This window comes from Dromaius novaehollandiae, chromosome 2, assembly GCF_036370855.1.
Source record: "Dromaius novaehollandiae isolate bDroNov1 chromosome 2, bDroNov1.hap1, whole genome shotgun sequence".
NCBI lineage: Eukaryota > Metazoa > Chordata > Aves > Casuariiformes > Dromaiidae > Dromaius > Dromaius novaehollandiae.
In genome coordinates, this window is record NC_088099.1 from 34,701,958 (window position 1) to 34,717,449 (window position 15,492).

At 34.6% G+C, this 15,492-nt stretch overlaps 1 protein-coding gene across 1 annotated transcript in view; it reads right to left on the reverse strand.

Moving 5' to 3' along the window:
• KCNH8 (potassium voltage-gated channel subfamily H member 8) overlaps positions 1–15,492 on the reverse strand; it is a 200,334-nt gene that overhangs the window by 83,551 nt on the left and 101,291 nt on the right. Inside the window, exon 5 of the mRNA XM_026103866.2 lies at positions 13,850–14,090. Coding sequence (XP_025959651.2) covers positions 13,850–14,090 — 241 coding nt within the window. The remainder of the gene's footprint in view (positions 1–13,849; positions 14,091–15,492) is intronic.

Here is a 15,492-nt window from a genome sequence, read left to right on the forward strand (position 1 = left end):
TTCAGTACACCAAAGGCTTATTGATGTGCATATGGAATTTGCTGCTGAAGATTGAAGAGATTACAGGTTTTTCTGCAAGGCACCCCTTTTTCCCTGCTTATCAAAGCAATTTAGAACAACAGTCCCAGATAACTTTTATATATATAAAATTGAATAGAAAATGATAAGTGCCTCTTTTTCCATCCAACTCATTAGGTAAAAATCCAGAGGGAGACAGGTGAATGTGACCCATCTTTTATTTCTTGACAGCTTTCTGAGCTATACTTGGATGTAAATAGCTTCTTCATCTGGGCAACTTTATTTACAATTTAACTACTGGGCTAAAGGACTTACTGAGAAAGCTGAAAAGGAAAAAAAGAAAAAAAAGTCCTAAGGCAAGAAACTTGTAAAAGCAAAGAAAACCCTCACTGTGAAACAAACTTAGAAACTGCCATTTCTCCTGAGATATTTTATTTCTTTTAGAAATTACGTGTTCCATGGTCTTTCTGGGATTACTGTTTGAAAAGTGGAAGACAAACTTTTTTTTTCTTTTTAAATAAACTTTTTCCCATCATTAAAACCTTGAACAGCTAGAATGGTAACCAAACTGAGGCATCAAGGCAGGGTAAGGGTCTTATCTTTTGGAGATGTCTGTCCCATTTCTGATTATTACAGAAGGAGCTTGAGATGACAAGGTCTTCAATTTAGGTATCTGAATGAGGTGGTATGAATATGGATCTTGGTGAACATCAGGTATGAGGTAGTTCACTCCATTTAAAAAGTACTAACAGTCTTTCAGGGCACTCTGAAAGTACCTATGGAATAGTTAATAAGTGTTATATGTTAGAAGTGAAGCTTACTGTGCACCAGCTTCCTCCTACAGATGATGCTAACCTATGTAAGCACAATTTGAAATCCAGCACAAACATCAATAAGATAAAGCTTTGGAGATGCCAAACAACTCCAAGACACTAACTCTGTTGATTTCCTTAGTACTGAACTTTGCTGAAGTTGTGTCCCAAAAGTCCTGAGACGAGGCAGGCTTTAAGAATTTTCTAGAGAGGAAGGGCACGAATTTACACCTGTAAAACAGACAAGAGGGCCATTTAATCTCTGAGTGTGTTGTTAAAGCATATTTGAAGTCACATTAGTATCTTCCAACAATTAGTGGCTCAGAAGTTTTTTATAAGGAATATGTTTGAATATATTCTAAGTATTCTGTAATAACCAGCTTCAGCCTGTCCATGTTTCATACTCAAAGCTATATTTTATATGCTTGTTTCATACTAGGACAAGAATTACAATTTATTCTGTGTTTCAGCAGTTCTTACAACACAAACAGCGGTAAAAAAAGTCATTAATAAGCAAAACTTCTTATTAAATGCTAAAGACAATAAATTCTTCAGCAAGAAGGAGTTATCTCACTGGAAATTTTTCCATGTAAGTTAGAAAAAAGGCATTTTAAATCAAATGCAAGCTCCATAGGTCATGCCTTGTGCTCAGGAAAGCAGAACATGGGAAATAAATAACTTCTTTGGTAGGAGCAATGCCGTAAAAATGTTATCTAAAACTAAAGCAGGAATGACAGCAGATAATAGCTAATAGATTGATTCATGACATTCTGTGCCAAAACATCTAAAAAGTCTTCTTTACATTAGAACACTTAATATAATGAAGAAAGAAAGGAAGGAACTTCTTTTTACATTCTTGCCTTCATTAGAAAAAACTTGGATTCTTAATTGAAGTTACATAATTCAATTTTAGTGAAAACTAGACAGCAAAAGGCTGGATTTCACACAAATGAAAGATTAAGATAAAGCCTAGTCTATTCAATTGAATTGAAGAATGGCCTGCTAAGTCCTGTAAAAATTACAAAATCCTTGTTTTACCTTGTTTTAGCATGGATGCACCTGTTTCTTAACAAACACCTATACATTTTAAGTCAGGTGTGACCCATGTTGCAGACTGTATATCCTTCCCCACTTACTGTTGTGCAAATGAGCCTGTGAGCTTAATCGAAACAATGCGCTTCATTCCATAAAACAGCAAGCACTTTTACTGCTGTCAGTTACACAGCTGAACCAGACCTGGTGGCACTCAGTAAAGATAACCCAAGATGGCAAGTTTCAACAGATTTGAAACAGTCAATCACGTCACCCATGCAAACACAGCCCTCCTCCCAGAAGATTTTAGTAAAGCTTTTTTCAGTTTTTTTGGCTCTAATTTCTACCCACAAGTTATGCAGAGTCACTTCATATTATGAAAAATTCAACTGCAAATCAATAGCCAATCACCATCAGAAAGACTGCCCTTTGAAGGTCGCCTTTACTGAGGTGTCTGTCGTTCTACCTACATTCCCCCTCTAGCTCTCTGGTGTGGTATCCCAACATCTAATCCCAGCTCCTCACACGCTTTGACCACGCAACCTTGTTGATCCAGCTCCTTTTTGCATTTCCAGCCCAGCTCTTCCTACACTCTCACTTGCAGAATGAGCACCTTCTTTTATCAACCCTATGCAAGGTGAACCAGAAGCCCTGTTAGGCACTAAGTGACTAAGATGCATACAGAGAAGATTAACAGTGCTTTACAAATCTCATAATACTGTTTGTATAGCTTTGGTAAAAATCAAACCCAAATTTGAACCTTGTCTCTGGTTTTCATTCTAATTATATCCCATGCCTAACTAGCTCAGCTCATGGATTCTCCCAGCCTATCATTTCCATTACTGATAGGATGCATATCTTTATTAAAAAATATTTTTTCTCATAAGATAAAATGTAATTTCTCTAGAACTTATATGAAGTTACAGTGAAAGACTAAAGAAAATGAATATATACAAAACAAAAAAGTTTTTTTCACCCATTAAAATATCTACACTTAAAAATGCTAATATACATACAACTGCAGCTCGTAATTTATTTATACATTTTATTCCAGTTAAGCTCTTATACAGTATCCACAACAGTAAACATCATAAGCCTGGGACCAGCATTACCCTAATATCTTCCAAAGTCTGAATTACCATCACTATATGCTTTTGCCATATTTGCATGAAAGTTTTCTAAAGCCAATGCTGTGCTTTAAGTAAGATGTTTTAACTTATTCCTTTCCTTAAGTATTCTAATGGGCTTTACTCACCTATTTAGGATCACGATCTTCTTCACAGTCCCCCAGCATGATAATCTGTGCCTCAGCCATGCTCAGTTCCTTTGAAAAGCCAACTTATTTCATAGTGGAACTGTCTGGTGACTGGTTTTGAGTTAAAGCTCTGTAGCACGTGCTACATCCTTTACCAGCCTAAGCCTTTACAGGTTTCTTGTGAACGTCGTATTAACTCCACACACACGCGTGCGTGCGTGTACACACACACTCCTTCTATCTCAGTGGTATGAAAATACCAGTTTAAACTGGCAGTCAACAAAGGGGAATAAATGATTACATAGAAAATGGAAGTTCTACTCAATGTATATGCACGTTACATTCCTAAATGATAAAAAGAACAAAGCAAAATCCATAAATTGATATTTTCTAAACTATCCTATTAAATCTTAAGACATTTTCCAGAATAATTCCCCTTTACTAACTTCAGAAGCAAAATTCCAAAATGTGCATTCTGTATAATCTCAATTTCTGAGCTCATATAAAAAAACCCATAATAACCCAATGGTAAAACTAACCAGAGGCCAGCTTAACCTCCTTGTCTATAAACAGGATTATTTTCCCTTAAGCAACTGACTTTCCTGTGCCAACAATTTTTTTTTTCTCTTTAGGAGTCATTTTTTTAAATAAGTCCTTCTAGGATTAGGCATATGATCAAGTCACAGCAGAATAACAATTTAGGATTAGTCAGATGATTCAATAACTGCCCACAGCACACTTTTAGATTGCAGAAAATGCTAAGTAATGTAACTTGAGTTACCTCTCTTTTACTCTGAACTAAATGAACTTCAAAAATCCTGCACCTTTAGGGCAAGTAGTATACATATAAGCAGTAACCAGAGGATTGGGTGATGCATGGTTACTTATTAGACTACAGTAATTCAGTCCTGTGCTTGAGACCTAGATGATTTAGCTGTATTAACCCCATTGATTTTCAGAGCAGACAGTTTCCTATACCTCCTCCTTCTCTTAGATGTTATGACTGGCTCTTCTCTTATTTCTTTTATTTTTTTCACCTTGCTTTATGTGATTTTACATTGATTGTCTTTAGCTAGCTATACTTTCCACAAAGTCCAAGCTCTTTGATCTATCTGATAATTTGAGCCTGCCTTATTTAATTAAATATGGATAATGGTATCAGAATCTAGCCAGAGAGCTTTTAGGAAGGATTCCAGGAAATATCAGCTCTCTACTGCTTGAAAAACAACTTATCTGTCCCTGTCTAAACTCTTATTTTTTCTGTTCTATCATTGCAATAAACCTAAATATTCTTAGTAAATCTCCTTGGTACAATTTATTCAATCAGATGTATGATTTTTCAACTCAGCAAGTCCCGCCTTAACATGACTATCAGCACAATTAGCCTGATGATCTTATTCCAGATGCTGACATGATAAGGTGAGGGAGATGATTAATATAGGAAAAGAAAATAATGCTTATGCTAATATTTTATACTTGATGCTTAAAAGTCCGGGCTACTATAAAGTCAAATAAAACTTATGAGAAAAAATACCAGGATATATATATATATTTTAAAATAGAACTTCTTTTAATTGCTCAACTGAACTACATTTCCAAAAATAACAAGACTTACTAACAACCTATTGCTGCTGCTGAAGGAAGAACAGATTTTGTTTTTCTTTTTAACAAAGTTATAACAAATGGAAAACAGAGACTACATAACAAATCAACATAAAGTATAGAAAACTTGACTTGAAAGTCTAGATCTGTTTGGGAAAGGGAAAGAAATCATTGGTAGGCAGGCAGGGTTAAGGAAAATTGCAGTTTTAGATATATTAGGAACTAAAGAAACACTGTTATGGAACTTCAGTTCTATTATGCTACTGGAGTTCCGTTATTAGAGAAAATGTTAATAACGTTGCAGAAAAATCAGACACATTCAATAAATACTTCTGATCTAATTTTGGAATGCAGCAGCAAAGTATGCTTGTATTATATTAGATGCTAAATTACAGTTCAGTGTATCTGAAGCAAGAATCAGCAGGTAGAAATCCAGCACTACTAGATGCTTCACAAGAGCTCACTTCTGCAGACTGATGACAAATACAAAAAAAAGAAATAAGCCATTCATAAACCTCAGATGAAGGGAGCTGTAGATTGTCCTTCCTCTGAGGTCTTCAAACAAGAGCAAGGGCCATTCAGAAAAAAATACTTCAGCCAACCATAGCTTATTCGGATTAATCCTGGATGAAATATAATGTCCGATATTATGTTAAGATCAAACTGGATGGTCAAAATTCTTCTGACCAGAATCTTTATGAATTGAAAGGTCATGCAATACCATATATAGTGGAAATCTTAGCTTCAATGCATTGACATATATAACAGCAAGAAGGAAGAAGACAGCCTAATTTTTATACTTGTAGAAATTAAAGAAGAAATGAAGTTTCCTGAGATACAAAGTATAAGTCCAGGTGGACTTGTAATCTAAAAAGTAATACCAAAAGCCAACGTTGCACCACCAGTATGACATTTTTTCAAGTAGAGAAATGTGTTCCCTTTCCTCTTAGCAATTTAACATTAGGGAGGGGGAAAAAACCTCCAATATGTCTAGAAGCACAGTCATGAAAAAAGATTTAGTAAGAGGATTAGAGTTAGTGCTTATGCAACAGTATGTTTAAAATGATAAACTCCATCTAAAAGTATACTTCTCCCTCCTATTTCTCCTTGTGTGTGACTCCCACTCACATTTTCTCCTGGCCATTAGCATTGCGGAATATTGTGAAAACAACCCTGTCTGGTTTGCATGGGCAGTCACAAACGTCAGAAACTTCATTCCAAAGACATATGAGTCCTCCATGCATGAGTCCTTTCTCCTAAGGAACAGGTTTATTTACTATCGGATATCAAAACACTTAGCGTTGTACAGTGCATAAGAAACAGCATGGTCCTTATTCTAAGGCAGTGTTACAACATACGTTCTCAACCTTGACCCATTACAGTTTGCGACAAAACTTTTAGTGATCTTAATGAACTGTTCTCAGGCATGATAGATTGTAGCAGAACTGAGACCCAAAATTTGTCTGTAACTAGCCAGCAGCTACTATGAAAACACTGATTTGCTCTCCCTCTCTAGTTTTCTTTACAGTAGGGGCTAAAGTGAAATCAGAACCACACCCAAGTGGACATACTGTTTTACTTGGGTAAATCATCCTTTAAAATCAGATTCTGAAAGTGTTGTGAACGATAATTGTGGTAACAAAAGTTCTTTCTGGAGTTTAGCATGGACAGATTGAATGCGTTTGCTTCGTGTGTAAAATTAAACATCATAGTTAGCTGATGCAACCATTACTGTAGGCATCCTGAGACACCCAGAATGATCAGCACATCAAACATCATTTAACATTTTTTTGTGGTCAGTGTTTACTATATTGAGAGCCCATGAACTCGAATCCCAGTACTGTGGAACTGACCAAAGACCACAAGCTTAAAAAATAAAAAGATGAGTCATTTTCTTTCATTTGCTTCCTTGATTTTCAGTCTTTTGGCTTCACCTTTTCAAGTTACTCCCTTAACTGCGAGGATGGGAAGCAGAGATTAGGTAATCTCAGTTCTGCAGTGGCTGATACTCCACAAAAGCATCACATATTGTGACCTTTACAGTAACATACTAAGCACTGAAAAGATTTTACCTTTTTTTTAAATAAATAATGCTCTTCCTTTTAAAAACAGACTCAATGCATGAACATTTTGAGTAAATAAAATATATTACACTGACTGGTCTTCAAAGGAAGATATGGACTTTAGAGTCTTGAAATACACACAAAGAACTAAACGTATTTCTGAAAAATGTGTTGTTATCTTGGCTTTTAAAAGGAGCTTTGATTTAGTAAAAAGTTAAGTCATATGATTGATGTTTCTTCACGCTCTCAAATTGCTTCTTTCTGCCATATTTCTGCAAGTTCTATTAAGAAAGTTACCCATGTAGAAACTGTTGCACTTTTGCAGCACCAAATACAATGTGTGTGAAGCAAATGTAGTTGTGAGGAATTTCATGAACACAGTTCATTTTACACAAATGCTGAAGACAACAATGAAAGAATGGAGCAAATAAAACATTCATCAGGCAATGGCAATTGCTTATTCACTTTAAATTTTGCTCAGTTTTTGGCTGATTCCAAGAAAGAAACCTGAAACTGAGTAACTTTTCTCAGAAGTTCATGTAGCTAGATAAAAGTTCATATAGGACATTATCCATAAATCAAAAAAATGGACCACATGCAAGCTCACAGAAAAAACATGACTATGGTTAATTACTTAGCATTTCCTTGGAAAAGCTAGATGGTCAACTAAAATACTTTAGTCTTCATTTAAAATTATACTGTTGTTCTACCATTGCATTATATAGTAATAAACCTAAATAAAAACATTGTCTAATTGTAGCAAGAATGCAAGTTATTCACATTTTGTTTAACAGGATAATCTTAACTTTTGTTGTAAAACTTAATGAAAGGAAACACGGTAGAGTGAAAATTGCTTATAAGACTATAACCACAGCATTTCACAATGTATGGGCAGATTAGAAGTGAAACAAATGATTTACCATGGTAAGGGTTTTTTGGTTTTTTTTTTTTGTTTTTTTGTTTTTTCCCCCAGTGACACCACAGCTTAGACAAAAAAGATGAAGGGCCTGTTGTGATTTGCTCTTAAGTTCTAACAGGCCTGTCACTTCCACGCTACAAGTTTCATTGTGAAATAGGAAGAAGGAAAGAAAAAAAGTCTGTCTCAATAGATTCATTTAGGACAGCTGATAAATGGAACACTGACTATATTTGGCAGAAGCACAGATGCAGAATATCTTGACCCAGCTATAGGCTGCCTACAGAGCTCTCCCCAGAATAGTAAGGAATTATATATGGTAAATGTTATATATTTCAGCCTGTACTCATAAGGTTCCCATCATCCCATGTTTTTCAAAAGGCCTTCATCCTGCATAATCTGCTTGCTTTGTTCTAGGTATTCCTTTACAAGTTGCATTCAGAATTGAGCCTGTTAAGAATCAGTACTTCCTATAGGTGTACCTTTACACTTTGAATTTTGTTTTTAACTTTGAGGGTACATGGCACAATACATAAGCATGGCTTCTTGCAACCAGTTCAGCAGTAGTTTAAGTCAATGTGGTTCATTTTGGCTTCAGCAAAAACAGGAATGCTCAGATGAGCAATTTTGGCATCTTAATTGTAAGGTGGGTACCTTCCAACTTCAGGAGTAGTAAGAAACATTTGGGGCAGTGATTTCTTAAAGCATTCTGGCTAGATCTACAAGAGCACATTGTTTTGTATTCTAAGAGAAACTGGATAACAATATTCATCAATGACATCATATTTCACTAATGAAGAGAAAACTTTAGCAGAGTCAATACAACTCCAATTTTCCAAGTGCCTCCATTATCATATCATGTATCTGCATCTACTTAGAGATACAGATATGTTTCCATATAAATGATCACATATAAATTATTCTGGTTAATGTTTGTCTCCTTTATGTCCAGGTGGATGTTTTTGCCCATGTAAATGGCAGCTTGTATGCAGACAAGTGACTGTCCTCATTACAAGGATATGTTAAGGAAGATTCTTGCAAAAATTGCTAGCAATATAATGCTTTTGCCAGCTTCAATTTGGTGTTTTGAATGTGATTTTTTTAAGAAATATATTAGTACTTTTCAAGAAACATTTTGTTGATTCACATTACTGAGTAATCTATAGTCGACAGACAATTTATTTACAACCGTCTCTCCCTAAGAAATTAGCTGTATCAACAATGAGGCTCTATCCTGCTCATGTTGTGTCCATAAACATCACAAGTGAAACTACTTGATGCTCAGAAAAAAATTCCTAGAGATAAATTCAAACTACCATCTTGGTGTCTACCTGGAGCTTAGCATACTGGGGTCTGAAGGTACGCACTCTAAAATACGGTTCAGCACACCACCATTTTCTTTCACAAATGCACAAATCCTCTTATTAGGTGTGAGCTTCTCTAGACACCACCATTGTTTTACATGCCTTTCTGTGCGCTTGCAAAGATATAAAATGATAGTCGTTATAGTAATGAAAAAGGCCATTAGAAAGAAAAATAAGAAAACAAACCTGATTTAAAGTGAAGCAACCTAATAAAATGTATAGCATGGACTATTATATTATTTTCAATAAAGTAATATGCATGCTTGAACTACTTCAGATAAGTCACCATTGGTGATATGAGTTTCTCCCGGTTTTGTATCACAGTTTTAAATGTATACATATTAAAGATCTGAGATTCAATGACTTCATATGATTTAAGACAGTTTTGGCAATATCTGAAAAGCATTGCTTCTGCTTCAATTACATTTGTGATGAATGCTAATGGACCAACAAGTCTCTTTACTGTACAGTAACATGCAACACAAATCACAGTACTAGAATTGTAAACATGCTGCTTTTAAAAACTGAAGTTGCCAATAAAACACTTTATTAAATAGTGTTTAACAAGGGAGAGACATGCATATACAAAAAGAAGCCATCACAGTAACCATGATTAATTTTCTCCCTTGAAATTGCAAGCCATAGATAAAGTCTTTAGACTACTGGGGATCTCTTTTTTCCCCCCACTTGTAGGCAATGGAATACTTCGGGGTAAATTATTTAAAATGACTGCTGTTACTATGCCTGTAAATAGTATAAATTTACAATTATAATTAGTATCTACTGTTCTTCACATTCTACTTTAAAGTGTTTGGATGATGCACAAATAGAAAACTGGAAATCTAAGCTGAAGGTCGCTCTTTCTTATCTCTCTTCTCCATACAGTTGTTCCTGGCCACCTTAGGAGACAAAATACTCAAAAGACTCTGATCTGGTCAAGCAAATAAAGTATTACCATTTATTGTCTGAAAGCGTATGCATATTTTCTCTGAAACACCACACCGATCTCAACTCCTGTTCAGGATTTCATGATCCTGTGTAAATAGTTTTGTGTAGCATCAAGTCTGAGAACTTAGCAACAAATTATCTATTATACTTTAGATAATGTTACTTTATTCTTTCAATTGAGGTTCTCAATAATGTTTTAGAAAATGAAAGTAATATATCTGAAAACTAGAATGAAGTACAGGAAGAAAAGCACTACACTAAATAGCTATGGAAGAGTAAAAGTTATACACCCAGAAGGATATTACCAATAAAACGGAAGGTATGGGGAGAGTGCTTCTCTTAGCTTTTCTCTCAAAAGTAAAGGATATTATTGTCAAGTAACTGAAGTCTTTTATGCTTTTTGGAAGTACTTAAAGTGTAGCTGCCCAGGCCCAAGACATACCTACATGCAAACGAAGGACCCAAGAAACACTTCTGTAAATTAAGGAGCAGAAAATTCGTAGTAAATAGTACAGTAAAACAGGTAATCTCACTCGCAAAATAAAAGTTACTTTCTAAGATAACTACTTTATGTGCATGCTAAAATACACTAATGTTAAAAGGTTTTTCTCTTGATCTTTTTGAGATTTTTAGATACACAAAAGTCAAAAAGTTCCCCTAAAACTAGAATTACTTTATCATTGGATAAAGGAAGCAAAAGATTTGTTTACAGAATGTTAAAGAAACTTGGATACATTAAAGAGGAAAAGAGAACTGAAAGTACACTCACACATCACACATTTTATCAAAGCAATAGCATATGCAGGAAAAATCATGCAAAAAATAATTTGAATTTAATTTGAGAAGCCTTAATTGTGTTCTTTCTCCAATCCCCTTCTCCCATGACATCACAGAATGGAAAATTTATCTTCTGTTTGTGCTTTAGAGTACTTTAAAGGTTAAAGCGGTTAAACCTCTAGCTAGATATATTCTTTTCTCTTAAATAAAGAATTTCATTCAGATCAACACTCCTACTCATGAGCACCCCAAGTCAGGAGAACACTTCAGTATGTATTTCTGTCATGCTTAAGCATATGCTGAATCAGAAATTGGATAAGCCAAGAACATTTTTTCTAGACAGTAGATTTATTCACACTCTCCTGCATAAAGGAAACCCTTATCCTCCACCACATTATTCTTCTTGAACTGGTGCTGAACAACATTCCCCCCTTTTGTCACCACTGCTTTGATCCCATTGATAGTGTAGCTAAAAAAAAAGTATTTGTTCTGTCAAAATAAAAATTTATGCAAGTTATATGCATAAAATGAATACTATTCTATGTTCTGAGAAATCCAAGTAAAATAAAAGCAGATAATCTCTTTTTCATCAATTCCCAATTGCAGTGTTCTAATACCTTAATAATGTGTTGTAAGGCCCCATCTCAGTCAGACCTCCCCACTGGCTGAGACAGTAGCATCATATGAAGAATTTTACTCAACCCTTCTCATTGACTCGTCTCAGAGTACATAAATCATTCATCAAAAATGTGCTTGCCAGAACCACAATGCAACAATGCCCTCAAACTTACCCTTAAATTTATGTATGCTGTTAACCCTACCACTCTGAATATGGTTACATGTCTTCTGAGATAATCATCTAATATTTTAATGGGCAGGGGACCTTTAAGAGGTGACTATAGGCACACAATTGTCTTTAAATTCGGTGCAGAGATTTAAATGCAGTATGCTGATATCCTGAAAATACTCTGCAAACCTTTCCCCAGAATAACAAATTAAAAAACAGAAAATCAACTCTAGAAACAAGCATTTTGGGGCAAATCAAGCTATTATTGAAACTATGGGGGAGGAATATTGGTATACTCCAATACACTGTGATTACCACTAATATTAATGTGCAAAAAAGTCTTTACTAATACTCTAAACACTTTTCTCTGAGTACCTTTAATCACAGTCATAGTTTAGTTTTCATGAATGATGGAGCTAAAAGTCCAACCAAAAATTCCAAGCAAAATTTACTGAAAATCTTCCATTTATATTTCTTAACCACCTACTTTATTAATTATAGACATAGCATTACTATCAACAACTGATATAATAAGAGTTTTGTATTTCCATCAAGAGATATAAAGAGAAAAGCAGCACTGAGCAGTACACCATCTTGATACAAATGAATAATATAGTATGTATATCAGATAGATCCAGATTATACTCTGTTGTGTTCAGATTCCAGTAAACACATTCATAACACAAACCAGCTTTCTACACCTGTGTGAGGTGAAGGATAAAACCATTATCAAATTATCTTAATCTTGAGCCTGCTGCATTTTATATGCATGAAGACTCTCAGGTAGATCAAGTGGAATTATTTCATTTTGCATTTCTTAAAATGGAATGTGTAGTCACTTATAATTGATTAGAGAAACCTTGCTCTTTTTCACAAGACAAAAAATGATCCTTTTGATTCAAATTGCAGAATGTAAGTTTATTACTGCATTACTCAAATTCAATCTGGATTGCTTTTAATAATATGAAGTAGCAACAAAGATTCACTAGTGAGCATGAAAACAAAAAATTGCACCTTAAACCTAACAATAGATCAAAGTCCAAAGGAGGAAACACAAATCTTTATTCATTATGCCATCTGTTCTTCTGCCGGCCACATCACCTGCTAGTCTTACTGTCTGCAGTAAAGCTGTCAGACAAATGGAATAAACCTTTCAAAACTTTCAGAAGGAAAATTTCTGTTAAAATAAAGACATTTAGAGCTGCTGCTTAGCGTCTGAGGAGTTTAGGTCTTATTAGTTCTCCTAGAGAAGATCATAATATAACTTTTAACATAGTTAAACTACATTTTTCAGGAAAAAAAATAGAAGAATGTAAAGTAGAAAAGAGTTTTCAAATCTGAGGATGATTTTCTTTGTTCCTTCAATTTCCATTTCCATTAGGCCTATCCTAAGTTTCTTCCCATTCAAGACAGACATACTCAGCTTTCCTTATTTCTTCAAAATCATAATTTCTCCACCTACATATTAGCAAAAGATCTGAGCTATAGATTGTCAAAGTGATAGCAGACAGAGACTAAGTGTTGCTCTAACAATAAAAAGTTGGGGAAAAAACCCTCTGTGTGACCCATTTATAGTTCGGGATTCTTTTCTATATTCTTGAAGAAATGACAAGAAGTCATGCAGGAAAGAAATTCTTTTAGTATAAGACCACTATTAGGAATAACCCTGATTGTTTTTAATCTTTTGAAGGTTTAATTACTACTTGGATCATTGAAATAAAAAGAAAATGTTTAGAGAAAGGAGCAGATGACAACCTGCAACTTTTTATACTCTATCCTGATTGTCACTGTTCATATGTACTACAGAATGCATCAGTAACACACTGATATTGTACGTTAGCATTACTGCAGTACAAATTTTAATTTTATTTCATTAATTATTTAAATCTAGTGATTTTCAAGTTGTGGTCCATGGATTCTCTAAGTGTTTGCCAAAGGTAGTTAATAAAAATGTGTATATTATGAACAATATTATTGTAATTCCAGAGCACCTATATGGGAAGAGCACCTATGGGAAGGTTTTAGGGTAAAATGATGGTTTCAGACCTTCCTTAAGGCCAAACTCACTGCTAAAATCTTAATAGCAGGACAACTTGGAATTTACATATGAATCAATTTAATATAAAGACAAAAAGAAATTAATTTAAAGTTCAAACAAAATCTCGAACTATACAAACAATTTTTTTAAATCATGCAAGAATATGAATATTTCCTATTCTTTAAAAAACCTTAATTGCCAAAAAAACACCCCCAAAACCCCCCAAACATATCTTACCGATGATAAAAAGAATTTCCACTGCAATGTCACTGACAGTTGTGCTTCGAGTTGTAGACAGCTCATCATGGCCAATAAAGCAAACATTGTAAGGTACAGTCACAGCAACATAAAACGTTGCCAGTAAAATAAGCCAGTCCCAGCCAGCTTTAAAAGTGCTAAAATGCAACAGTATGAATTTGGATTTTTTTGCATCTGAAACTTTGTATTCTGGAAATGCTGGTTTATCTACAAAAACATTCTGAAAGAGAGAGAAAAAGAAGAAATGAGACAGAACAATAATTTCATCACAGAGATGCATTTCTTCTAATGCAAACATTTGATTTTTCAAAATAGGTAAAGAAATTTGGCATACTCAAATACAAGCAAGAATTAATGCTGTTAACTACCTTTCAAATACATGAACACATTTACAAAGTATTTCAGTCTCAGTCACATTCTGTGATTTTTTTCTATTTTATGGAAGGAATATTTACTAAATAAAAAACTAATTATAAACTATTATAAAAATAATATTATGAAATGCTGAATCACAGATTATTCTTCACTCTCAGTGGAGATTATTCAGCCTGGAAAAAATGAGTCAAAGATTACAGTCACTTAGCCTGACAATTAAAATTCACCATATAATTCAGGTATTGCCTCAAAGCCATATCAGTATGGAATATTGAAAATTTATCTGGAAAACAAGCTAGAAAAATGTATCTGATGTTTTCAAATGATACAGAAAAGAAGCAAAGCATGTTGAAAAAGTATTCTGAACAAATTATACTGCTTTCTTAAATAGAAGAAAAAATATGGTTCCAATTTAAATGACTGGAACAGCATATTGCCAATTCTACTGTGTGGTAAAGTTTAGACTGATAAAAACATATGCATTTGTACATCATCTTGCATTATATAATGAAGACATGAAGTGGTCAACATCTGTCTAACTGGGCTGATCCAAGGCACATCACTAGGTCTCCATCTCCTGTCACAGTTCAGTGCTTTATTCTGGCTTCCTTTTTAGTTTTCTGTCTCTAGAAAGTTTGACAGGGAATCCAAAGCAAGGTATGATCCTTTCCCACTGTCACCATATCCTGATTCTCCTCTCCTCATGTCTTGTTAATATTCACCTCTGCAAGGGCGAACTTCAGAAAACTGCCAGACCCTGATGTCTAGGCAACCTCACCTAAGGTCGGCAACAGCTCTTTCAGAAAGCCGTTTTAGTGTAGGTGGAGCATATACCAGCAGCAGAGCACTTTCACCACCCTCAGTAAAATCTACTAATCAGAAGTAGTAAGCTGGTCTGACAACAAACGTTTTAAACCAGCATAATTTCATCTCCACTAGGATTTTTACACTATTGGGAAGTCACCAAAAGGTATTTAAAATTCATGTTCCTCAAAAATATTCCTCTATTTTCAAAATACCACTGGAAGATCTGGTTATATTTTGCTGCTGCTTGGTGCAAATCATTGCATGTCCTCTGAGACGCACGGCAGCTGTGTACTGTACATGTACTGTAATAATGTCTAATAATGTGTACAACGTTATTGTATCTGCATTGCTGCTTAATTTTGGTAGCCTAAACAAGAAACATGTCCAATGAAAACAAAGATCATCTTTTCAGAGTATTCACAATCTATACCCTTTAGCTA